This window comes from Salmo salar, chromosome 14 (assembly GCF_965601325.2).
Source record: "Salmo salar chromosome 14, fSalSal1, whole genome shotgun sequence".
Taxonomy (NCBI): domain Eukaryota; kingdom Metazoa; phylum Chordata; class Actinopteri; order Salmoniformes; family Salmonidae; genus Salmo; species Salmo salar.
In genome coordinates, this window is record NC_138304.1 from 75,822,586 (window position 1) to 75,847,280 (window position 24,695).

A 24,695-nucleotide genomic window follows, 5' to 3' on the forward strand; every position below is an offset into this window, starting at 1 on the left:
GTTGCTTCTTGACGGCACCAAGGACATCATCCTCAGTGAGGACTGGTGTTTTCACCTTGAAAATCAGTTCAACAAAAACCCCCACTGTGCCGAATCTAAGAGAAAATAATAATACATGGAAAATTACATTTCCTACAGAAAATGTGTGTACTTGCTAGCTTGTCTTAAAGTATTCATGGTTGTAAAATAAGTCATAGTATTGGCAGTCACTGCAGTAGTAATGGTAGTGACTGGTTATAATTGGAAAAAGTAGGTAGATGGAAAGATTGATTGATGGATAGGATAGGATAGGATAGCCTGAACATATGAAAGTTGGTTCGGTCTCTCTAGCTTGAACGGTTCAAGAGTTAATATTATTTTTGCTGGGTTATTATATGCTAATTTATACTCATTTAAATTGTTTTAGTTTAGAAAGTTTAGAAAATGTTAAAATAATTTGAAAAAGTATGTCTTAAATCTAGTGGTCTTGCCTTCAGCAAGCACATTAATAATAACGGATTGGATTTATGTACTCAAAGAGCTTTCCTAAAGAAAGGTTGACATTTTGGATGCTTTTATTAAAAACATCAGTAGTTAACGACACAAGCATGGATATACATGGTTCATTGTTGCAAAGGTTCCTTGATTGACAAAGTGTTAATTCAATTGTATGAAATAATTATAATAAATGATCTTGCTTACCTAGTTGTTGATGTCACTGAAGTCAAAAGGGTAGGAAGTGGTGTGTTGCTGATAGTTGTTGTTGGGGCAACAGTGGCGGTCAGGAGACCTAGAATAGAAATGAAAATACATTTTAGAGGGATTATAAACTTGTAATATGTCACATAACATAGATATATAAGTGTTTTCGAGATTGAGTATTATACACATTACATGGTGTTTGATAACTCACTGTCATAAAAAAAACATAGAAATGACAACCGTATGGTAACAAAAGCAGCATACCTGAGACTTTTAAGACTTCCTGTAGAAAACTACTAGGCTGGTTGACATCTTCCTCTTTGTATACATACGTCACGTTTGCCGTGATTTCAGTGCCATCGTCACTGTGGATGTAAAAATGGGTTTTGTGTGAGAGTTAAACATGTTCCCTTCATCCTGTTTAGCTGTACCAAGCTAAATGAAATCTGCAGAAATTCTAAAGAGTGCAGTTGAGAAAGATGGGTTGGTTCAAGGTTATGACATTGTACTTACATGAAGTTGGCGTTGGGAAATTTAAACTGTTTGCCATCTGGTTCACTGAGAACCTTATGGAGCTAAAAGGGGACAAAACATCAAGTTGTCAATTACTATCATGACCTGAACATGACCATGGATGTATCTTATGTATAGAAGTACAGTATCTTACTAGTATGTTAATTGAATCCTGTATCTGGGTTTCGGTCTCATTGGTGAGTGTGAGTCTATTACTTAGAGACTCCTGGGTTACATTGGTTATTTTGAAACCAAGGACGATGGCAAATGAAGTATCTGTAAGTTCTGTGAGCACACAAAAACATTGTCACTATAGCAACAAATCAACTGAACTGCTACAATTTAGGAGTTTCAACAACATTAAAAAACATTCAAGAAGTATTTAGATAGCAGGAGCAGTTGCATGTTTACTTATTATTTTATAGACAGGAAATTAATGTCTTCACGAAGCCTAATTTGTTGAACTCACTGATATAAGTTGCATTCTGGTAGGTGGTTTGAGTGGTCGGGAATTGAGGAGACAGTTGCTTCTTGACGGCACCAAGGACATCATCCTCAGTGGGGACTGGTGTTTTCACCTTGAAAATCAGTTCAACAAAAACCCCCACTGTGCCGAATCTAAGAGAAAATAATAATACATGGAAAATTACATTTCCTACAGAAAATGTGTGTACTTGCTAGCTTGTCTTAAAGTATTCATGGTTGTAAAATAAGTCATAGTATTGGCAGTCACTGCAGTAGTAATGGTAGTGACTGGTTATAATTGGAAAAAGTAGGTAGATGGAAAGATTGATTGATGGATAGGATAGGATAGGATAGCCTGAACATATGAAAGTTGGTTCGGTCTCTCTAGCTTGAACGGTTCAAGAGTTAATATTATTTTTGCTGGGTTATTATATGCTAATTTATACTAATTTAAATTGTTTTAGTTTAGAAAGTTTAGAAAATGTTAAAATAATTTGAAAAAGTATGTCTTAAATCTAGTGGTCTTGCCTTCAGCAAGCACATTAATAATAATGGATTGGATTTATATTGCGCCTTTTGACCGATTGATGTACTCAAAGAGCTTTCCTAAAGAAAGGTTGACATTTTGGATGCTTTTATTAAAAACATCAGTAGTTAACGACACAAGCTTGGATATACATGGTTCATTGTTGCAAAGGTTCCTTGATTGACAAAGTGTTAATTCAATTGTATGAAATAATTATAATAAATGATCTTGCTTACCTAGTTGTTGATGTCACTGAAGTCAAAAGGGTAGGAAGTGGTGTGTTGCTGATAGTTGTTGTTGGGGCAACAGTGGCGGTCAGGAGACCTAGAATAGAAATGAAAATACATTTTAGAGGGATTATAAACTTGTAATATGTCACATAACATAGATATATAAGTGTTTTCGAGATTGAGTATTATACACATTACATGGTGTTTGATAACTCACTGTCATAAAAAAAACATAGAAATGACAACCGTATGGTAACAAAAGCAGCATACCTGAGACTTTTAAGACTTCCTGTAGAAAACTACTAGGCTGGTTGACATCTTCCTCTTTGTATACATACGTCACGTTTGCCGTGATTTCAGTGCCATCGTCACTGTGGATGTAAAAATGGGTTTTGTGTGAGAGTTAAACATGTTCCCTTCATCCTGTTTAGCTGTACCAAGCTAAATGAAATCTGCAGAAATTCTAAAGAGTGCAGTTGAGAAAGATGGGTTGGTTCAAGGTTATGACATTGTACTTACATGAAGTTGGCGTTGGGAAATTTAAACTGTTTGCCATCTGGTTCACTGAGAACCTTATGGAGCTAAAAGGGGACAAAACATCAAGTTGTCAATTACTATCATGACCTGAACATGACCATGGATGTATCTTATGTATAGAAGTACAGTATCTTACTAGTATGTTAATTGAATCCTGTATCTGGGTTTCGGTCTCATTGGTGAGTGTGAGTCTATTACTTAGAGACTCCTGGGTTACATTGGTTATTTTGAAACCAAGGACGATGGCAAATGAAGTATCTGTAAGTTCTGTGAGCACACAAAAACATTGTCACTATAGCAACAAATCAACTGAACTGCTACAATTTAGGAGTTTCAACAACATTAAAAAACATTCAAGAAGTATTTAGATAGCAGGAGCAGTTGCATGTTTACTTATTAAGAAATTATTTTATAGACAGGAAATTAATGTCTTCACGAAGCCTAATTTGTTGAACTCACTGATATAAGTTGCATTCTGGTAGGTGGTTTGAGTGGTCGGGAATTGAGGAGACAGTTGCTTCTTGACGGCACCAAGGACATCATCCTCAGTGGGGACTGGTGTTTTCACCTTGAAAATCAGTTCAACAAAAAACCCCACTGTGCCGAATCTAAGAGAAAATAATAATACATGGAAAATTACATTTCCTACAGAAAATGTGTGTACTTGCTAGCTTGTCTTAAAGTATTCATGGTTGTAAAATAAGTCATAGTATTGGCAGTCACTGCAGTAGTAATGGTAGTGACTGGTTATAATTGGAAAAAGTAGGTAGATGGAAAGATTGATTGATGGATAGGATAGGATAGCATGAACATATGAAAGTTGGTTCGGTCTCTCTAGCTTGATCGGTTCAAGAGTTAATATTATTTTTGCTGGGTTATTATATGCTAATTTATACTCATTTAAATTGTTTTAGTTTAGAAAGTTTAGAAAATGTTAAAATAATTAGAAAAAGAATGTAAGAAATCTAGTGGTCTTATATACACGGTTCATTGTTGCCAAGGCTCCTTGATTGACAAAGTGTTAATTGAATAGTATGAAATAATTATACTAATTTATCTTGCATACCTAGTTGTTGATGCCATAGAAGTTGAGTTATAAGTTGCATTTCTGGATGTCGAGTTAGGAAGTACAATTGTGGTTGTACTTGTAGGTGCTGCAGTTGTAGTCGTTGTTGTAGGATGAGAACTACCAGTTGTGGTGGTGGTTGTAGGACCTGCAGTATTAATTGTTGTAATAGGTGTCGTAGGACCAACTATTGTTGTCATAGGATTTACAGTTGCAGTAGAAAGAGCTGTTGTAGTTGTTGTAGAAGGTGCTGCAGTCGATGTGGTCATAAGAACAGCAGTTGTCATAGGAGCTGCACTGGCTGTCATGGTAGGTTCTGCAGTCGTAGCAGTCGTAGGAGTAGGTTCTGTCGTAGCAGGTTCTGGAGTTGTAGTGGTCGTAGGAGTAGCAGTTGTTGTAGTTAGAGCTGCAGTGGTTGTCGTAGAAGCAGCTGCTGTGGTTGACGTAGAAGCTACAGTTGTTGTAGGAGCTGCACTGGTTGTCGTAGTAGGTTCTGGAGTTCTAGTGGTGGTAGGAGCAGCAGTTGTTGTAGTTAGGGCTGCGGTGGAAATCGTAGGGGCAGCTGCTGTGGTTGAAGTAGATGCTAAAGTTGTTGTAGGAGCTGCAGTTGTCGTGGGAGCTACTGTTGTTGTTGTGATTGTCGTAAGAGCTGAAGTTGTAGTTGTTGTAGAAGGTGCTGCATTCGCAGTGGTTGTAAGAATAGCAGTTGTTGAAGTTAGAGCTGCAGTGGTTGTTGTAGAGGCAGCTGCTGTGGTTGACGTAGAAGCTACAGTTGTTGTAGCAGGAGCTGTAGTTGTGATTGTTGTAGTAAGTACAGCAGGTGTAGTGGTCGTGTGAGCTACAGTTGTAGGAACTGCAGGTGTTGTAGTAGGTGCTGTTGTTGTGGTTGTCGTAGGAGCTGTAGTTGTAGTTGTTGTAGAAGGTGCTGCGGTCGTTGTGGTCGTAAGAACAGCAGTTGTTATAGAAGGAGCTGCACTGGTTGTCGTAGTAGGTTCAGGAGTTGTAGTGGTCATAAGAGCAGCAGTTGTTGTAGTTAGGACTGCAGTAGTTTTCGTAGGAGCAGCTGCTATGGTTGAAGTAGAGGCTAAAGTTGTTGTAGGAGCAGCTGTTGTCGTGGGAACTACAGTTGTTGTAGGTGTTGCTGTTGTGGTTGTCGTAGGAGCTGAAGTTGTAATTATTATAGAAGGTGCTGCTGTCACAGTGGTTGTAAGAATAGCAGTTTTGGGAGCTGCAGTGGTTGTTGTAATAGGTTCTGGAGTTGTAGTGGTCGTTGGAGCAGCAGTTGTTGTAGTTAGAGCTGCAAGGGTTGTCGTAGAGGCAGCTGCTGTGGTTGACGTAGAAGCTACAGTTATTGTAGCAGGAGCTGTAGTTGTGATTGTTGTAGTAAGTACATCAGGTGTAGTGGTTGTGGGAACTACAGTTGTAGGAACTGCAGGTGTTGTAGTAGGTGCTGTTGTTGTGGTTGTCGTAGGAGCTGAAGTTGTAGTTGTTGTAGAAGGTGCTCCAGTCGTTGTGGTCGTAAGAACAGCAGTTGTTATAGAAGGAGCTGCACTGGTTGTCGTAATAGGTTCTGGAGTTGTAGTGGTCGTTGGAGCAGCAGTTGTTGTAGTTAGAGCTGCAGTGGTTGTCGTATTAGGTTCTGGAGTTGTAGTGGTCGTTGGAGCAGCAGATGTTGTAGTTAGGGCTGCAGTGGTTGTCGTAGGGGCAGCGGCTGTGGTTGAAGTAGAGGCTAAAGTTGTTGTAGGAGCTACAGTTGTTGTAGGTGTTGCTGTAGTGGTTGTTGTAGGAGCTGAAGTTGTAGTTGTTATAGAAGGTGCTGCAGTCACAGTGGTTGTAAGAATAGCAGTTGTTGTAGCAGAAGCTGCAGTGGTTGTTTTAATAGGTTCTGGAGTTGTAGTGGTTGTTGGAGCAGCAATTGTTGTAGTTAGAGATGCAGTGGTTGTTGTAGAGGCAGTTGTACTGGTTGTTGGAGCAGCAGTTGTTGTAGTTGTTGTAGAAGGTGCTGCAGTCACAGTGGTCGTAAGAACAGCAGTTGTTGTAGTAGGAGCTGCACTGGTTGTGGTAGTAGGTTCTGGAGTTGTAGTGGTGGTAGGAGCAGCAGTTGTTGTAGTTAGAGCTGCCGTGGTTGTCGTAGAGGCAGCTGACGTAGAAGCTACAGTTGTTGTAGCAGGAGCTGTAGTTGTGATTGCTGTAGTAAGTACAGCAGGGGTAGTGGTCGTGGGAGCTACAGTTGTAGGAACTGCAGGTGCTGTAGTAGGTGCTGTTGTTGTGGTTGTCGTAGGAGCTGAAGTTGTTGTAGAAGGTGCTGCGGTCGTTGGGGTTGTTAGAATAGCAGTTGTTGTAGCAGGAGCTGCAGTGGTTGTCGAAATAGATTCTGGAGTTGTAGTGGTTGTTGGAGCAGCAGTTGTTGAAGTTAGAGCTGCAGTGGTTGTTGTAGAGGCAGCTGCTGTGGATGATGTAGAAGCTACAGTTGTTGTTGCTGTAGAAAGTACAGCAGGTGTAGTGGTTGTGGGAGCTACAGTTGTAGGAACTGCAGGTGTTGTAGTAGGTGCTGTTGTTGTGGTTGGCGTAGGAGCTGAAGTTGTAGTTGTTGTAGAAGGTGCTGCGTTCGTTGTGGACGTAAGAACAGCAGTTGTTGTAGTAGGAGCTGCACTGGTTGTCGTAGTAGGTTCTAGAGTTGTAGTGGTTGTTGGAGCAGCCGTTGATGTAGTTAGAGCAGCAGTGGTTGTCGTAGAGGCAGCTGTAGTGGTTGTTGGAGCTGCTGTGGTTGAAGTAGAGGCTAAAGTTGTTGTAGGAGCTACAGTTGTCGTGGGAGCTACAGTTGTTGTAGCAGGAGCTGTAGTTATCATTGTTGAAGTAAGTACAGCAGGTGTAGTGGTCGTGGGAGCTACAGTTGTAGGAACTGCAGGTGTTATAGTAGGTGCTGTTGTTGTGGTTGTCGTGGGAGCTGAAGTTGTAGTTGTTGTAGAAGGCGCTGCGGTCGTTGTGGTCGTAGGAGCTACACTGGTTGTCGTAGTAGGTTCTGGAGTTGTAGTGGTTGTAGGCGCAGCAGTTGTTGTAGTTAGGGCTGCAGTAGTTGTCGTAGGGGCAGCTGCTGTGGTTGAAGTAGAGGCTAAAGTTGTTGTAGGAGCTGCAGTTGTCGTGGGAGCTAGAGTTGCTGTAGGTGTTGCTGTTGTTGTTGTCGTAGGAGCTGAAGTTGTAGTTGTTGTAGAAGGTGCTTCGGTCGTTGTGGTTGTAAGAACAGCAGTTGTTGTAGTTGGAGCTGCACTGGTTGTCGTAGTAGGTTCTGGAGTTGTAGTGGTCGTAGGAGCTACAGTTGTTGTAGTTAGGGCTGCAGTGGTTGTCGTAGGGGCAGCTGCTGTGGTTGAAGTAGATGCTAAAGTTGTTGTAGGAGCTGCAGTTGTCGTGGGAGCTACAGTTGTTGTAGGTGTTGCTGTTGTGGTTGTCGTAGGAGCTGAAGTTGTAGTTGTTGTAGAAGGTGCTTCGGTCGTTGTGGTTGTAAGAACAGCAGTTGTAGTTGGAGCTGCAGTGGTTGTCGTAGTAGGTTCTGGAGTTGTAGTGGTCGTAGGAGCAGCAGTTGTTGTAGTTAGGGCTGCAGTGGTTGTCGTAGGGGCAGCTGATGTGGTTGAAGTAGATGCTAAAGTTGTTGTGGGAGCTACAGTTGTTGTAGGTGTTGCTGTTGTGGTTGTCGTAGGAGCTGAAGTTGTAGTAGAAGGTGCTTCGGTCGTTGTGGTTGTAAGAACAGCAGTTGTTGTAGTTGGAGCTGCACTGGTTGTCGTAGTAGGTTCTGGAGTTGTAGTGGTCGTAGGAGCTACAGTTGTTGTAGTTAGGGCTGCAGTGGTTGTCGTAGGGGCAGCTGCTGTGGTTGAAGTAGATGCTAAAGTTGTTGTAGGAGCTGCAGTTGTCGTGGGAGCTACAGTTGTTGTAGGTGTTGCTGTTTTGGTTGTCGTAGGAGCTGAAGTTGTAGTTGTTGAAGAAGGTGCTTCGGTCGTTGTGGTTGTAAGAACAGCAGTTGTAGTTGGAGCTGCAATGGTTGTCGTAGTAGGTTCTGGAGTTGTAGTCGTCGTAGGAGCAGCAGTTGTTGTAGTTAGGGCTGCAGTGGTTGTCGTAGGGGCAGCTGATGTGGTTGAAGTAGATGCTAAGGTTGTTGTGGGAGCAACAGTTGTTGTAGGTGTTGCTGTTGTGGTTGTCGTAGGAGCTGAAGTTGTAGTTGTTGTAGAAGGTGCTGCGGTCGCAGTGGTTGTAAGAATAGCAGTTGTTGCAGAGGTTGTAGTAATAGGTTCTGGAGTTTTAGTGGTTGTTGGAGCAGCAGTTGTTGAAGTTAGAGCTGCAGTGGTTGTTGTAGAGGCAGCTGCTGTGGTTGACGTAGAAGCTACAATTGTTGTTGCTGTAGTTGTGATTGTTGTAGTAAGTACAGCAGGTGTAGTTGTTGTGGGAGCTACAGTTGTTGTAGGTGCTGTTGTTGTGGTTGTCGTCGGAGCTGAAGTTGTAGTTGTTGTAGAAGGAGCTGCGGTCGTTGTGGTCGTAAGAACAGCAGTTGTTGTAGTTGGAGCTGCACTGGTTGTCGTAGTAGGTTCTGGAATTGTAGTGGTCGTAGGAGCAGCAGTTGTTGTAGTTAGGGCTGCAGTGGTTGTCGTAGGGGCAGCTGCTGTGGTTGAAGTAGATGCTAAAGTTGTTGTAGGAGCTGCAGTTGTCGTTGGAGCTACAGTTGTTGTAGGTGTTGCTGTTGTGGTTGTCGTAGGAGCTGAAGTTGTAGTTGTTGTAGAAGGTGCTGCAGTCGCAGTGGTTGTAAGAATAGCAGTTGTTGTAGCAGGAGCTGCAGTGGTTGTTGTAATAGGTCCTGGAGTTGTAGTGATCGTTGGAGCAGCAGTTGTTGAAGTTAGAGCTGCAGTGGTTGTTGTAGAGGCAGCAGCTGTGGTTGACGTAGAAGCTACAGTTGTTGTTGCTGGAGCTGTAGTTGTGATTGTTGTAGTAAGTACAGCAGGTGTAGTGGTCGTGGGAGCTACAGTTGTAGGAACTGCAGGTGTTGTAGTAGGTGCTGTTGTTGTTGTTATCGTAGGAGCTGAAGTTGTAGTTGTTGTAGAAGGTGCTGCGGTCATTGTGGTCGTAAGAACAGCAGTTGTTGTAGTAGGAGCTGCACTGGTTGTCGTAGTAGGTTCTGGAATTGTAGTGGTCGTATGAGCAGCAGTTGTTGTAGTTAGGGCTGCAGTGGTTGTCGTAGGGCCAGCTGATGTGGTTGAAGTAGAGGCTAAAGTGGTTGTGGGAGCTACAGTTGTTGTAGGTGTTGCTGTTGTGGTTGTCGTAGGAGCTGAAGTTGTAGTTGTTGTAGAAGGTGCTGCAGTCGCAGTGGTTGTAAGAATAGCAGTTGTTGTAGCAGGAGCTGCAGTGGTTGTTGTAATAGGTTCTGGAGTTGTAGTGGTCGTTGGAGCAACAGTTGTTGAAGTTAGAGCTGCAGTGGTTGTTGTTGAGGCAGCTGCTGTGGTTGACGTAGAAGCTACAGTTGTTGTTGCTGGAGCTGTAGTTGTCATTGTTGTAGTAAGTACAGCAGGTGTAGTGGTCGTGGGAGCTACAGTTGTAGGAACTGCAGGTGTTATAGTAGGTGCTGTTGTTGTGGTTGTCGTAGGAGCTGAAGTTGTAGTTGTTGTAGAAGGTGCTGCGGTCGTTGTGGTCATAGGAGCTAAACTGGTTGTTGTAGTAGGTTCTGGAGTTGTAGTGGTCGTTGGAGCAGCAGTTGTTGTAGTTAGGGCTGCAGTAGTTGTCGTAGGGGCAGCTGCTGTGGTTGAAGTAGATGCAAAAGTTGTTGTAGGAGCTGCAGTTGTCGTGGGAGCTACAGTTGTTGTAGGTGTTGCTGTTGTGGTTGTCGTAGGAGCTGAAGTTGTAGTTGTTGTAGAAGGTGCTTCGGTCGTTGTGGTTGTAAGAACAGCAGTTGTTGTAGTAGGAGCTGCACTGGTTGTCGTAGTAGGTTCTGGAGTTGTAGTGGTCGTAGGAGCAGCAGTTGTTGTAGTTAGGGCTGCAGTAGTTGTCGTAGTGGCTGCTGCTGTGGTTGAAGTAGAGGCTAAAGTTGTTGTAGGAGCTGCAGTTGTCGTGGGAGCTACAGTTGTTGTTGGTGTTGCTGTTGTTGTCGTCGGAGCTGAAGTTGTAGTTGTTGTAGAAGGTGCTTCGGTCGTTGTGGTTGTAAGAACAGCAGTTGTTGTAGTTGGAGCTGCAGTGGTTGTCGTAGTAGGTTCTGGAGTTGTAGTGGTCGTAGGAGCAGCAGTTGTTGTAGTTAGGGCTGCAGTGGTTGTCGTAGGGGCAGCTGGTGTGGTTGAAGTAGATGCTAAAGTTGTTGTGGGAGCTACAGTTGTTGTTGGTGTTGCTGTTGTGGTTGTCGTAGGAGCTGAAGTTGTAGTTGTTGTAGAAGGTGCTTCGGTCGTTGTGGTTGTAAGAACAGCAGTTGTAGTTGGAGCTGCACTGGTTGTCGTAGTAGGTTCTGGAGTTGTAGTGGTCGTAGGAGCAGCAGTTGTTGTAGTTAGGGCTGCAGTAGTTGTCGTAGCGGCTGCTGCTGTGGTTGAAGTAGAGGCTAAAGTTGTTGTAGGAGCTGCAGTTGTCGCAGGAGCTACAGTTGTTGTAGGTGTTGCTGTTGTGGTTGTCGTAGGAGCTGAAGTTGTAGAAGGTGCTTCGGTCGTTGTGGTTGTAAGAACATCAGTTGTTGTAGTTGGAGCTGCAGTGGTTGTCGTAGTAGGTTCTGGAGTTGTAGTGGTCGTAGGAGCAGCAGTTGTTGTAGTTAGGGTTGCAGTGGTTGTCGTAGGGGCAGCTGATGTGGTTGAAGTAGATGCTAAAGTTGTTGTGGGAGCTACAGTTGTTGTAGGTGTTGCTGTTGTGGTTGTCGTAGGAGCTGAAGTTGTAGTTGTTGTAGAAGGTGCTTCGGTCGTTGTGGTTGTAAGAACATCAGTTGTTGTAGTTGGAGCTGCAGTGGTTGTCGTAGTAGGTTCTGGAGTTGTTGTGGTCGTAGGAGCAGCAGTTGTTGTAGTTAGGGCTACAGTGGTTGTCGTAGGGCCAGCTGATGTGGTTGAAGTAGAGGCTAAAGTGGTTGTGGGAGCTACAGTTGTTGTAGGTGTTGCTGTTGTGGTTGTCGTAGGAGCTGAAGTTGTAGTTGTTGTAGAAGGTGCTGCAGTCGCAGTGGTTGTAAGAATTGCAGTTGTTGTAGCAGGAGCTGCAGTGGTTGTTGTAATAGGTTCTAGAGTTGTAGTGGTCGTTGGAGCAGCAGTTGTTGAAGTTACAGCTGCAGTGGTTGTTGTAGAGGCAGCTGCTGTGGTTGACGTAGAAGCTACAGTTGTTGTTGCTGGAGCTGTAGTTGTCATTGTTGTAGTAAGTACAGCAGGTGTAGTGGTCGTGGGAGCTACAGTTGTAGGAACTGCAGGTGTTATAGTAGGTGCTGTTGTTGTGGTTGTCGTAGGAGATGAAGTTGTAGTTGTTGTAGAAGGTGCTTCGGTCGTTGTGGTTGTAAGAACAGCAGTTGTAGTTGGAGCTGCACTGGTTGTCGTAGTAGGTTCTGGAGTTGTAGTGGTCGTAGGAGCAGCAGTTGTTGTAGTTAGGGCTGCAGTAGTTGTCGTAGCGGCTGCTGCTGTGGTTGAAGTAGAGGCTAAAGTTGTTGTAGGAGCTGCAGTTGTTGTGGGAGCTACAGTAGTTGTAGGTGTTTCTGTTGTGGTTGTCGTAGGAGCTGAAGTTGTAGTTGTTGTAGAAGGTTCTTCGGTCGTTGTGGTCGTTGTGGTTGTAAGAACATCAGTTGTTGTAGTTGGAGCTGCAGTTGTTGTCGTAGTAGGTTCTGGAGTTGTAGTGGTCGTAGGAGCAGCAATTGTTGTAGTTAGGGCTGCAATGGTTGTCGTAGGGGCAGCTGATGTGGTTGAAGTAGATGCTAAAGTTGTTGTGGGAGCTACAGTTGTTGTAGGTGTTGCTGTTGTGGTTGTCGTAGGAGCTGAAGTTGTAGTTGTTGTAGAAGGTGCTTCGGTCGTTGTGGTTGTAAGAACAGCAGTTGTTGTAGTAGGAGCTGCACTGGTTGTCGTAGTAGGTTTTGGAGTTGTAGTGGTCGTAGGAGCAGCAGTTGTTGTAGTTAGGGCTGCAGTAGTTGTCGTAGCGGCTGCTGCTGTGGTTGAAGTAGAGGCTAAAGTTGTTGTAGGAGCTGCAGTTGTTGTGGGAGCTACAGTAGTTGTAGGTGTTGCTGTCGTGGTTGTCGTAGGAGCTGAAGTTGTAGTTGTTGTAGAAGGTGCTTCGGTCGTTGTGGTTGTAAGAACAGCAGTTGTAGTTGGAGCTGCACTGGTTGTCGTAGTAGGTTCTGGAGTTGTAGTGGTCGTAGGAGCAGCAGTTGTTGTAGTTAGGGCTGCAGTAGTTGTCGTAGCGGCTGCTGCTGTGGTTGAAGTAGAGGCTAAAGTTGTTGTAGGAGCTGCAGTTGTCGCAGGAGCTACAGTTGTTGTAGGTGTTGCTGTTGTGGTTGTCGTAGGAGCTGAAGTTGTAGAAGGTGCTTCGGTCGTTGTGGTTGTAAGAACATCAGTTGTTGTAGTTGGAGCTGCAGTGGTTGTCGTAGTAGGTTCTGGAGTTGTAGTGGTCGTAGGAGCAGCAGTTGTTGTAGTTAGGGTTGCAGTGGTTGTCGTAGGGGCAGCTGATGTGGTTGAAGTAGATGCTAAAGTTGTTGTGGGAGCTACAGTTGTTGTAGGTGTTGCTGTTGTGGTTGTCGTAGGAGCTGAAGTTGTAGTTGTTGTAGAAGGTGCTTCGGTCGTTGTGGTTGTAAGAACATCAGTTGTTGTAGTTGGAGCTGCAGTGGTTGTCGTAGTAGGTTCTGGAGTTGTTGTGGTCGTAGGAGCAGCAGTTGTTGTAGTTAGGGCTACAGTGGTTGTCGTAGGGCCAGCTGATGTGGTTGAAGTAGAGGCTAAAGTGGTTGTGGGAGCTACAGTTGTTGTAGGTGTTGCTGTTGTGGTTGTCGTAGGAGCTGAAGTTGTAGTTGTTGTAGAAGGTGCTGCAGTCGCAGTGGTTGTAAGAATTGCAGTTGTTGTAGCAGGAGCTGCAGTGGTTGTTGTAATAGGTTCTAGAGTTGTAGTGGTCGTTGGAGCAGCAGTTGTTGAAGTTACAGCTGCAGTGGTTGTTGTAGAGGCAGCTGCTGTGGTTGACGTAGAAGCTACAGTTGTTGTTGCTGGAGCTGTAGTTGTCATTGTTGTAGTAAGTACAGCAGGTGTAGTGGTCGTGGGAGCTACAGTTGTAGGAACTGCAGGTGTTATAGTAGGTGCTGTTGTTGTGGTTGTCGTAGGAGATGAAGTTGTAGTTGTTGTAGAAGGTGCTTCGGTCGTTGTGGTTGTAAGAACAGCAGTTGTAGTTGGAGCTGCACTGGTTGTCGTAGTAGGTTCTGGAGTTGTAGTGGTCGTAGGAGCAGCAGTTGTTGTAGTTAGGGCTGCAGTAGTTGTCGTAGCGGCTGCTGCTGTGGTTGAAGTAGAGGCTAAAGTTGTTGTAGGAGCTGCAGTTGTTGTGGGAGCTACAGTAGTTGTAGGTGTTTCTGTTGTGGTTGTCGTAGGAGCTGAAGTTGTAGTTGTTGTTGAAGGTTCTTCGGTCGTTGTGGTCGTTGTGGTTGTAAGAACATCAGTTGTTGTAGTTGGAGCTGCAGTTGTTGTCGTAGTAGGTTCTGGAGTTGTAGTGGTCGTAGGAGCAGCAATTGTTGTAGTTAGGGCTGCAATGGTTGTCGTAGGGGCAGCTGATGTGGTTGAAGTAGATGCTAAAGTTGTTGTGGGAGCTACAGTTGTTGTAGGTGTTGCTGTTGTGGTTGTCGTAGGAGCTGAAGTTGTAGTTGTTGTAGAAGGTGCTTCGGTCGTTGTGGTTGTAAGAACAGCAGTTGTTGTAGTAGGAGCTGCACTGGTTGTCGTAGTAGGTTCTGGAGTTGTAGTGGTCGTAGGAGCAGCAGTTGTTGTAGTTAGGGCTGCAGTAGTTGTCGTAGCGGCTGCTGCTGTGGTTGAAGTAGAGGCTAAAGTTGTTGTAGGAGCTGCAGTTGTTGTGGGAGTTACAGTAGTTGTAGGTGTTGCTGTCGTGGTTGTCGTAGGAGCTGAAGTTGTAGTTGTTGTAGAAGGTGCTTCGGTCGTTGTGGTTGTAAGAACATCAGTTGTTGTAGTTGGAGCTGCAGTGGTTGTCGTAGTAGGTTCTGGAATTGTAGTGGTCGTCGGAGCAGCAATTGTTGTAGTTAGGGCTGCAATGGTTGTCGTAGGGGCAGCTGATGTGGTTGAAGTAGATGCTAAAGTTGTTGTGGGAGCTACAGTTGTTGTAGGTGTTGCTGTTGTGGTTGTCGTAGGAGCTGAAGTTGTAGTTGTTGTAGAAGGTGCTTCGGTCGTTGTGGTTGTAAGAGCAGCAGTTGTAGTTGGAGCTGCACTGGTTGTCGTAGTAGGTTCTGGAGTTGTAGTGGTCGTAGGAGCAGCAGTTGTTGTAGTTAGGGCTGCAGTAGTTGTCGTAGCGGCTGCTGCTGTGGTTGAAGTAGAGGCTAAAGTTGTTGTAGGAGCTGCAGTTGTCGTGGGAGCTACAGTTGTTGTAGGTGTTGCTGTTGTGGTTGTCGTAGGAGCTGAAGTTGTAGTTGTTGTAGAAGGTGCTTCGGTCGTTGTGGTTGTAAGAACATCAGTTGTTGTAGTTGGAGCTGCAGTGGTTGTCGTAGTAGGTTCTGGAGTTGTTGTGGTCGTAGGAGCAGCAGTTGTTGTAGTTAGGGCTACAGTGGTTGTCGTAGGGCCAGCTGATGTGGTTGAAGTAGAGGCTAAAGTGGTTGTGGGAGCTACAGTTGTTGTAGGTGTTGCTGTTGTGGTTGTCGTAGGAGCTGAAGTTGTAGTTGTTGTAGAAGGTGCTGCAGTCGCAGTGGTTGTAAGAATTGCAGTTGTTGTAGCAGGAGCTGCAGTGGTTGTTGTAATAGGTTCTAGAGTTGTAGTGGTCGTTGGAGCAGCAGTTGTTGAAGTTACAGCTGCAGTGGTTGTTGTAGAGGCAGCTGCTGTGGTTGACGTAGAAGCTACAGTTGTTGTTGCTGGAGCTGTAGTTGTCATTGTTGTAGTAAGTACAGCAGGTGTAGTGGTCGTGGGAGCTACAGTTGCTAGAACTGCAGGTGTTATAGTAGGTGCTGTTGTTGTGGTTGTCGTATGAGATGAAGTTGTAGTTGTTGTAGAAGGTGCTTCGGTCGTTGTGGTTGTAAGAACAGCAGTTGTAGTTGGAGCTGCACTGGTTGTCGTAGTAGGTTCTGGAGTTGTAGTGGTCGTAGGAGCAGCAGTTGTTGTAGTTAGGGCTGCAGTAGTTGTCGTAGCGGCTGCTGCTGTGGTTGAAGTAGAGGCTAAAGTTGTTGTAGGAGCTGCAGTTGTTGTGGGAGCTACAGTAGTTGTAGGTGTTTCTGTTGTGGTTGTCGTAGGAGCTGAAGTTGTAGTTGTTGTAGAAGGTTCTTCGGTCGTTGTGGTTGTAAGAACATCAGTTGTTGTAGTTGGAGCTGCAGTTGTTGTCGTAGTAGGTTCTGGAGTTGTAGTGGTCGTAGGAGCAGCAATTGTTGTAGTTAGGGCTGCAATGGTTGTCGTAGGGGCAGCTGATGTGGTTGAAGTAGATGCTAAAGTTGTTGTGGGAGCTACAGTTGTTGTTGGTGTTGCTGTTGTGGTTGTCGTAGGAGCTGAAGTTGTAGTTGTTGTAGAAGGTGCTTCGGTCGTTGTGGTTGTAAGAACAGCAGTTGTAGTTGGAGCTGCACCGGTTGTCGTAGTAGGTTCTGGAGTTGTAGTGGTCGTAGGAGCAGCAGTTGTTGTAGTTAGGGCTGCAGTAGTTGTCGTAGTGGCTGCTGCTGTGGTTGAAGTAGAGGCTAAAGTTGTTGTAGGAGCTGCAGTTGTCGTGGGAGCTACAGTTGTTGTTGGTGTTGCTGTTGTTGTCGTAGGAGCTGAAGTTGTAGTTGTTGTAGAAGGTGCTTCGGTCGTTGTGGTTGTAAGAACAGCAGTTGTTGTAGTTGGAGATGCAGTGGTTGTCGTAGTAGGTTCTGGAGTTGTAGTGGTCGTAGGAGCAGCAGTTGTTGTAGTTAGGGCTGCAGTGGTTGTCGTAGGGGCAGCTGGTGTGGTTGAAGTAGATGCTAAAGTTGTTGTGGGAGCTACAGTTGTTGTTGGTGTTGCTGTTGTGGTTGTCGTAGGAGCTGAAGTTGTAGTTGTTGTAGAAGGTGCTTCGGTCGTTGTGGTTGTAAGAACAGCAGTTGTAGTTGGAGCTGCACTGGTTGTCGTAGTAGGTTCTGGAGTTGTAGTGGTCGTAGGAGCAGCAGTTGTTGTAGTTAGGGCTGCAGTAGTTGTCGTAGCGGCTGCTGCTGTGGTTGAAGTAGAGGCTAAAGTTGTTGTAGGAGCTGCAGTTGTCGCAGGAGCTACAGTTGTTGTAGGTGTTGCTGTTGTGGTTGTCGTAGGAGCTGAAGTTGTAGAAGGTGCTTCGGTCGTTGTGGTTGTAAGAACATCAGTTGTTGTAGTTGGAGCTGCAGTGGTTGTCGTAGTAGGTTCTGGAGTTGTAGTGGTCGTAGGAGCAGCAGTTGTTGTAGTTAGGGTTGCAGTGGTTGTCGTAGGGGCAGCTGATGTGGTTGAAGTAGATGCTAAAGTTGTTGTGGGAGCTACAGTTGTTGTAGGTGTTGCTGTTGTGGTTGTCGTAGGAGCTGAAGTTGTAGTTGTTGTAGAAGGTGCTTCGGTCGTTGTGGTTGTAAGAACAGCAGTTGTTGTAGTAGGAGCTGCACTGGTTGTCGTAGTAGGTTCTACAGTCGTAGCAGTTGTAGGAGTAGGTTCTGTCGTAGTAGGTTCTGGAGTTGTAGTGGTCGTAGGAGCAGCAGTTGTTGTAGTTAGGGCTGCAGTAGTTGTCGTAGCGGCTGCTGCTGTGGTTGAAGTAGAGGCTAAAGTTGTTGTAGGAGCTGCAGTTGTTGTGGGAGCTACAGTAGTTGTAGGTGTTGCTGTTGTGGTTGTCGTAGGAGCTGAAGTTGTATTTGTTGTAGTTGGTGCTTTGGTCGTTGTGGTTGTAAGAACATCAGTTGTTGTAGTTGGAGCTGCAGTGGTTGTCGTAGTAGGTTCTGGAGTTGTAGTGGTCGTAGGAGCAGCAATTGTTGTAGTTAGGGCTGCAATGGTTGTCGTAGGGGCAGCTGATGTGGTTGAAGTAGATGCTAAAGTTGTTGTGGGAGCTACAGTTGTTGTAGGTGTTGCTGTTGTGGTTGTCGTAGGAGCTGAAGTTGTAGTTGTTGTAGAAGGTGCTTCGGTCGTTGTGGTTGTAAGAGCAGCAGTTGTAGTTGGAGCTGCACTGGTTATCGTAGTAGGTTCTGGAGTTGTAGTGGTCGTAGGAGCAGCAGTTGTTGTAGTTAGGGCTGCAGTAGTTGTCGTAGCGGCTGCTGCTGTGGTTGAAGTAGAGGCTAAAGTTGTTGTAGGAGCTGCAGTTGTCGTGGGAGCTACAGTTGTTGTAGGTGTTGCTGTTGTGGTTGTCGTAGGAGCTGAAGTTGTAGTTGTTGTAGAAGGTGCTTCGGTCGTTGTGGTTGTAAGAACATCAGTTGTTGTAGTTGGAGATGCAGTGGTTGTCGTAGTAGGTTCTGGAGTTGTTGTGGTCGTAGGAGCAGCAGTTGTTGTAGTTAGGGCTGCAGTGGTTGTCGTAGGGGCAGCTGATGTGGTTGAAGTAGATGCTAAAGTTGTTGTGGGAGCTACAGTTGTTGTAGGTGTTGCTGTTGTGGTTGTCGTAGGAGCTGAAGTTGTAGAAGGTGCTTCGGTCGTTGTGGTTGTAAGAACAGCAGTTGTAGTTGGAGCTGCACTGGTTGTCGTAGTAGGTTCTGGAGTTGTAGTGGTCGTAGGAGCAGCAGTTGTTGTAGTTAGGGCTGCAGTAGTTGTCGTAGCGGCTGCTGCTGTGGTTGAAGTAGAGGCTAAAGTTGTTGTAGGAGCTGCAGTTGTTGTGGGAGCTACAGTAGTTGTAGGTGTTTCTGTTGTGGTTGTCGTAGGAGCTGAAGTTGTAGTTGTTGTAGAAGGTTCTTCGGTCGTTGTGGTTGTAAGAACATCAGTTGTTGTTGTTGGAGCTGCAGTTGTTGTCGTAGTAGGTTCTGGAGTTGTAGTGGTCGTAGGAGCAGCAATTGTTGTAGTTAGGGCTGCAATGGTTGTCGTAGGGGCAGCTGATGTGGTTGAAGTAGATGCTAAAGTTGTTGTGGGAGCTACAGTTGTTGTAGGTGTTGATGTTGTGGTTGTCGTAGGAGCTGAAGTTGTAGTTGTTGTAGAAGGTGCTTCGGTCGTTGTGGTTGTAAGAGCAGCAGTTGTAGTTGGAGCTGCACTGGTTATCGTAGTAGGTTCTGGAGTTGTAGTGGTCGTAGGAGCAGCAGTTGTTGTAGTTAGGGCTGCAGTAGTTGTCGTAGCGGCTGCTGCTGTGGTTGAAGTAGAGGCTAAAGTTGTTGTAGGAGCTGCAGTTGTCGTGGGAGCTACAGTTGTTGTAGGTGTTGCTGTTGTGGTTGTCGTAGGAGCTGAAGTTGTAGTTGTTGTAGAAGGTGCTTCGGTCGTTGTGGTTGTAAGAACATCAGTTGTTGTAGTTGGAGATGCAGTGGTTGTCGTAGTAGGTTCTGGAGTTGTTGTGGTCGTAGGAGCAGCAGTTGTTGTAGTTAGGGCTGCAGTGGTTGTCGTAGGGGCAGCTGATGTGGTTGAAGTAGATGCTAAAGTTGTTGTGGGAGCTACAGTTGTTGTAGGTGTTGCTGTTGTGGTTGTCGTAGGAGCTGAAGTTGTAGAAGGTGCTTCGGTCGTTGTGGTTGTAAGAACAGCAGTTGTAGTTGGAGCTGCACTGGTTGTCGTAGTAGGTTCTGGAGTTGTAGTGGTCGTAGGAGCAGCAGTTGTTGTAGTTAGGGCTGCAGTAGTTGTCGTAGCGGCTGCTGCTGTGGTTGAAGTAGAGGCTAAAGTTGTTGTAGGAGCTGCAGTTGTTGTGGGAGCTACAGTAGTTGTAGGTGTTTCTGTTGTGGTTGTCGTAGGAGCTGAAGTTGTAGTTGTTGTAGAAGGTTCTTCGGTCGTTGTGGTTGTAAGAACATCAGTTGTTGCTGTTGGAGCTGCAGTTGTTGTCGTAGTAGGTTCTGGAGTTGTAGTGGTCGTAGGAGCAGCAATTGTTGTAGTTAGGGCTGCAATGGTTGTCGTAGGGGCAGCTGATGTGGTTGAAGTAGATGCTAAAGTTGTTGTGGGAGCTACAGTTGTTGTAGGTGTTGCTGTTGTGGTTGTCGTAGGAGCTGAAGTTGTAGTTGTTGTAGAAGGTGCTTCGGTCGTTGTGGTTGTAAGAACAGCAGTTGTTGTAGTAGGAGCTGCACTGGTTGTCGTAGTAGGTTCTGGAGTTGTAGTGGTCGTAGGAGCAGCAGTTGTTGTAGTTAGGGCTGCAGTAGTTGTCGTAGTGGCTGCTGCTGTGGTTGAAGTAGAGGCTAAAGTTGTTGTAGGAGCTGCAGTTGTCGTGGGAGCTACAGTTGTTGTTGGTGTTGCTGTTGTTGTCGTAGGAGCTGAAGTTGTAGTTGTTGTAGAAGGTGCTTCGGTCGTTGTGGTTGTAAGAACAGCAGTTGTTGTAGTTGGAGCTGCAGTGGTTGTCGTAGTAGGTTCTGGAGTTGTAGTGGTCGTAGGAGCAGCAGTTGTTGTAGTTAGGGCTGCAGTGGTTGTCGTAGGGGCAGCTGGTGTGGTTGAAGTAGATGCTAAAGTTGTTGTGGGAGCTACAGTTGTTGTTGGTGTTTCTGTTGTGGTTGTCGTAGGAGCTGAAGTTGTAGTTGTTGTAGAAGGTGCTTCGGTCGTTGTGGTTGTAAGAACAGCAGTTCTAGTTGGAGCTGCACTGGTTGTCGTAGTAGGTTCTGGAGTTGTAGTGGTCGTAGGAGCAGCAGTTGTTGTAGTTAGGGCTGCAGTAGTTGTCGTAGCGGCTGCTGCTGTGGTTGAAGTAGAGGCTAAAGTTGTTGTAGGAGCTGCAGTTGTCGCAGGAGCTACAGTTGTTGTAGGTGTTGCTGTTGTGGTTGTCGTAGGAGCTGAAGTTGTAGAAGGTGCTTCGGTCGTTGTGGTTGTAAGAACATCAGTTGTTGTAGTTGGAGCTGCAGTGGTTGTCGTAGTAGGTTCTGGAGTTGTAGTGGTCGTAGGAGCAGCAGTTGTTGTAGTTAGGGTTGCAGTGGTTGTCGTAGGGGCAGCTGATGTGGTTGAAGTAGATGCTAAAGTTGTTGTGGGAGCTACAGTTGTTGTAGGTGTTGCTGTTGTGGTTGTCGTAGGAGCTGAAGTTGTAGTTGTTGTAGAAGGTGCTTCGGTCGTTGTGGTTGTAAGAACAGCAGTTGTTGTAGTAGGAGCTGCACTGGTTGTCGTAGTAGGTTCTACAGTCGTAGCAGTTGTAGGAGTAGGTTCTGTCGTAGTAGGTTCTGGAGTTGTAGTGGTCGTAGGAGCAGCAGTTGTTGTCGTCAGAGCTTCAGGTGTCGTGGGAGCTACAGTGGTCATTGTAGGTGTTACCTTTGTAGTGTCCGTAGGATCTACAGTCGTAGTAGGGGCTGTAGTTGTAGTAGTAGTAGGAGCTACATTTGTTGCTGTAGGAGCTACAACTGTCGTTGTAGGTTCTACTGTTGTTGTGGTCGTTGGAGCTACAGTTGTATTAGGAACTGCAGTTGTGGGTGTCGTATTAGGTACTGCAGTTGTCGTTGGAGCTGCAGTTGTCGTAGGAGCTACAGTTGATGCCATAGGAGCTGCAGTTGTTGTTGCCGTAATAAGATCTGCAGTTGTAGGAGATGCAGTTGTAGAAGAAGCGGTTGTGGTAGAAACTCCATGGATAATCCAACATAAGAACACTGTGGTTTGTGAAATGAAGGGTTAAATTGTTTATTTCACACAATATCAATATTTCCAAGAATACTCTTCATCAGGATGGTGCAGTTTTTAAATATTCTGCTTATTTTCATATAAAATAAATGATTATAATTTGTAGCCACACTCCTTTTTTTTCCAGAAAATAAATAATGATGTAAAAATGCTAAAATGTAATTGATTGTCAAGAATATTACCTACAATGCCTTAAGTGTTCATACCACTTGACTTATTCCACATTTTGTTGTGTTACAGCCTGAATTTAAAATGTATTCAACAACAACAAAAAATTCTTACCCATCTACACACAATAAGCCATAATGACAAAGTGAAAACATGTTCAAGAAAATGTTTTTAAATGCATTGAAAATAAAATACAGAAATATCTAATTTACATAAGTGTTCACACCTGAGTCAATACTTTGTAGAAACACCTTTTGTCAGTCTAAGAGCTTTCCACTCCTGGATTGTGCAACATTTGCTCATTATTATTTTCAAAATTCTTCAAGCTCTGTCAAATTGGTTGTTGATCATTGCTAGACAACCATTTACATAGATTTTCAAGTAGATTCAAGTCAAAACTGGAACATTCACACTGTCTTCTTGATTATGAACTCCAGTGTAGATGTGGCCTTCCTTTTTAGGTTATTGTCCTGGTGAAAGGTGAATTCATCTTCCAGTGTCTGGTGGAAAGCAGACTCAACCAGATTTTCTTCTAGGATTTCACCTGCGCTTAGCTCCATTTCTTTTTTATCCTTAAAAACTCCCCAGTCCTTAATGATTATAAGCATACCCATAACATGATGCATCTACCACTATGCTTGAAAATATGGAATGGTACTCAGTAATGTGTTGTATTGGATTTGCCCCAAACATAAAACTTTGTATTCAGGACAAAAAGTGAATAGCATATTCTGTATAGGTTTCTGTCTTTTCACTCTGTCAATGTCACAATTGTCGTAGGGTAAAGTGGACCAAGACGCAGCGGGGAAATGTGCACTCATCTTCTTTTTATTAAATGGATAAGAAGGTGAACCAAAACAACACGTACACAAAAAAACACAACGACTAATAACATACCTATTTATAGAACCCTCAGAGGCAATGAGAAAACACCTGCCTCCAATTGAGGGTTCAACCCCCAATAAACTAAACATAGAAATACAAAGAACTAGACTAAACATAGAAATACATTAACATAGAACAGTGCCCAAAACCCCGGAATAATAAATCAAACACTCCACTAAACACACAACCACCCCGAACCACATAAAACAAATACCCCCTGCCACGTCCTGACCAAACTACAATAACAAATAGCCCCTATTACTGGTCAGGACGTGACAGTCAATTAGGTTAGTATTGTGGATTAACTACAATGTTATTGATCCATCCTCAGTTTTCTCCTATCACAGCCATTAAACTGTTTCAAAGTTACCATTGGCCTGATGGTGAAATACCTGAGAGTTTTCCTTCCTTTCCGGCAACTAAATTAGGAAGGATGCCTGTGTCTTTGTAGTGACTGGGTGTATTGATACACCTTCTAAAGTTGAAATAATAACTTCACCATGCTCAAAGGGATATTCAATGTCTGCTTTTTTTTTTTTGCGAGGCATTGGAAAACCTTCCTGGTCTTTGTGGTTGAATCTGTGTTGGAAATTCACTGCTCGAGAGCTTACAGATAATTGTATGTGTGGGGTACAGAGATGAGTTAGTCACTCAAAAATCATGTTAAACACTATTATTGCACACAGAGCGAGTCCTTGCAACTTATTATGTGACTTTTAAATTACATTTTTTGGGTTGAATACTTATGAACTCAACACATTTCAGCTTTTCATTTTTTATTAATTTCTTAGAAAAAATTGAAAAACATGACTCCACTTTGACATTATCGGGTATTGAGTCGAGGTCAGTGACATAAAAATCTCAATTTAATCCGTTCTAAATTCAGGCTGGAATTCAACAACGTGGAAAAAGTGAAAGGGTGTGAATACTTTCTGAAGGCACTGTATAATACCTTACTGAGATTAACACACTTGAGTTGTATTTTTTGTTTGTTTACAAGATATCACATTTTTCATTACAGTAAGTAGTGTGTTAATATAATTGAAGTAATATATAGCAGTGTGATTATGTTTACCTCTTACACTTTAGTAATTTTCCCTTTTAATATGTATGTATTTAATCGAGGTGTGACATTTGACAGTAGATTAGGCAACATTTACATTTTCCCACACTAAATGTCAAAATATAAACATATGCATTGTAACATCATATGCAAAAAAAATACATCATTGCTCATTAGTATAATTACATTTTATGTCACCATCCTGCCTTTTTGATCATTTATATTTTGATTTCGGATTAATACACTAGTTGACATGAAGTTAGCATTTAGTAAAACATTAGTTGGAAACATCACCACAGAAAGAAATTCAGTGTACTACATACCCATGGTGAAAGTAGCTGTCACTTTCTGTGCCTTCATTTTGAACCCAGTTGATGCAGTTGTTTTCTGAACAGAAAGGAAAATATCAATTTTATTGACTGTTCATATGAACCACTATTAATGTGCAATGGTGGACTCCATTCAAGTTAAACTTAATGTGTAACTTGGTAAGGAAACGTATGCACTTGAACTCATTTAGGTGTGCCAGATCAAGAGGTATAAAGATCTCAAAAAGTGTTCTATAATTTTTTGTGAAGTAGGCTCTATAACTGCTGTAAAAATGGATTTATACACCCTAGTGAAATTATATAGGAAAATCTACATTTGTGTTGTATTCTTTCTATGAGAAATCTGCCTTTTACTGCAGCACTTCAATCATGTTACTTCATAAAAGAAGAAAAGTAATTTCTAGTTTTCAAACAGTCTACCAGCACCCAGCAATTCACTCTGAAACCTATACATATTATGTGACAGTAATAGGTTCAGTTCATCAAAAGTGGAGTGTTTTTCCAAATATAACACATAATACATCAAATAATATAGTAAAATCTACATTAGGGTTGCATTTTCTCAAGAGAAATCCGCCTTTTACTGATTAAAAAATATATGTATTTAAACTTGGCTATCATAAAGCTCATAAATCCAATTTCTATATTCTTTAAAAGGAAAGGTGGTAAATTTAGATGGGAGATATGTTTGTGTCATTCATTATGACAGCACAGGACTTGGCTACATGTTATTGTATTCGTATAAAGAAGACATGGGGATAGATAATTATGCTTAATATCCTCTCACACATAACAATACTGTAAGCATACTTAATTATTTTGAAAGGAATCCACATCCATACATTATACTGATGAATGTATATCACTTAAATCATGTAACCGTTACTTCATAAAAGAGGAAAAGTAATTTCAAGTTTCCAAACGGTCTGACAGAAATTCTGAATCCTATATATATTCTGTGACAGTAATAGTTGTAGTTCATTAAAAGTGGATGGGTTTTCATATATAACACATACATAATAACCATAATCTTCATAGTTTCAATGTTTTTTCATAGTTTCAACCCATTTTGGGTTTCTCTTCCTCATGTGACATGTGTACATAACTGTGCAAATAAAATATGTTAAAAAAACCTAAGCTTTTCCGTGTATATATTACATTATACAGTAAAGGTCATTACTTACCTACAGAAAACACTTTACTGCCAGTCTCCTTATTTCTGTAATTTCTCAAAATCTCAATTGAGGAAGGAATTGGTCAATGACAATAAACAATCACAATATCTAGCTTCTATCCACTCTAAAATGTTATTATCCTTGTAGTTGTGTTTGCCATTTCAAGCTTCCAATTGAACTGTTCATATGTATACTGTCATGTCAATGCATTTCTAGTTTCTATTTATATTACTCTAGGGCTGTTTTGATGCCACA

The 24,695-nt window shown here is 43.5% G+C and overlaps 1 protein-coding gene across 1 annotated transcript; it reads right to left on the minus strand.

Moving 5' to 3' along the window:
- Positions 1–2,930: 2,930 nt before the first annotated feature.
- On the minus strand, positions 2,931–24,695 carry LOC106569855 (uncharacterized). Its single transcript, XM_082960671.1, has 4 exons — positions 24,450–24,695; positions 23,260–23,323; positions 9,850–20,789; positions 2,931–2,996 (listed from the first exon to the last, which is right to left on the minus strand). Exons 2-4 carry the CDS (start codon positions 23,294–23,296, stop codon positions 2,931–2,933), a joined length of 11,043 nt encoding a protein of 3,680 aa, XP_082816797.1. The 5' UTR covers positions 23,297–23,323; positions 24,450–24,695.

Excerpts from the sequence above, each read along its gene's own strand:
- LOC106569855 (XM_082960671.1), bottom strand. The coding sequence starts at position 23,296 with ATGAAGGCACAGAAAGTGACAGCTACTTTCACCATGG. Across the intron at positions 20,790-23,259 it reads GACAGCTACTTTCACCATGG|TGTTCTTATGTTGGATTATC; the intron begins GTATGTAGTACA and ends CACAAACCACAG. Across the intron at positions 2,997-9,849 it reads CAGCAACACCTACAACAACT|CTCCATAAGGTTCTCAGTGA; the intron begins GTAGCTCCCACG and ends GTCCCCTTTTAG.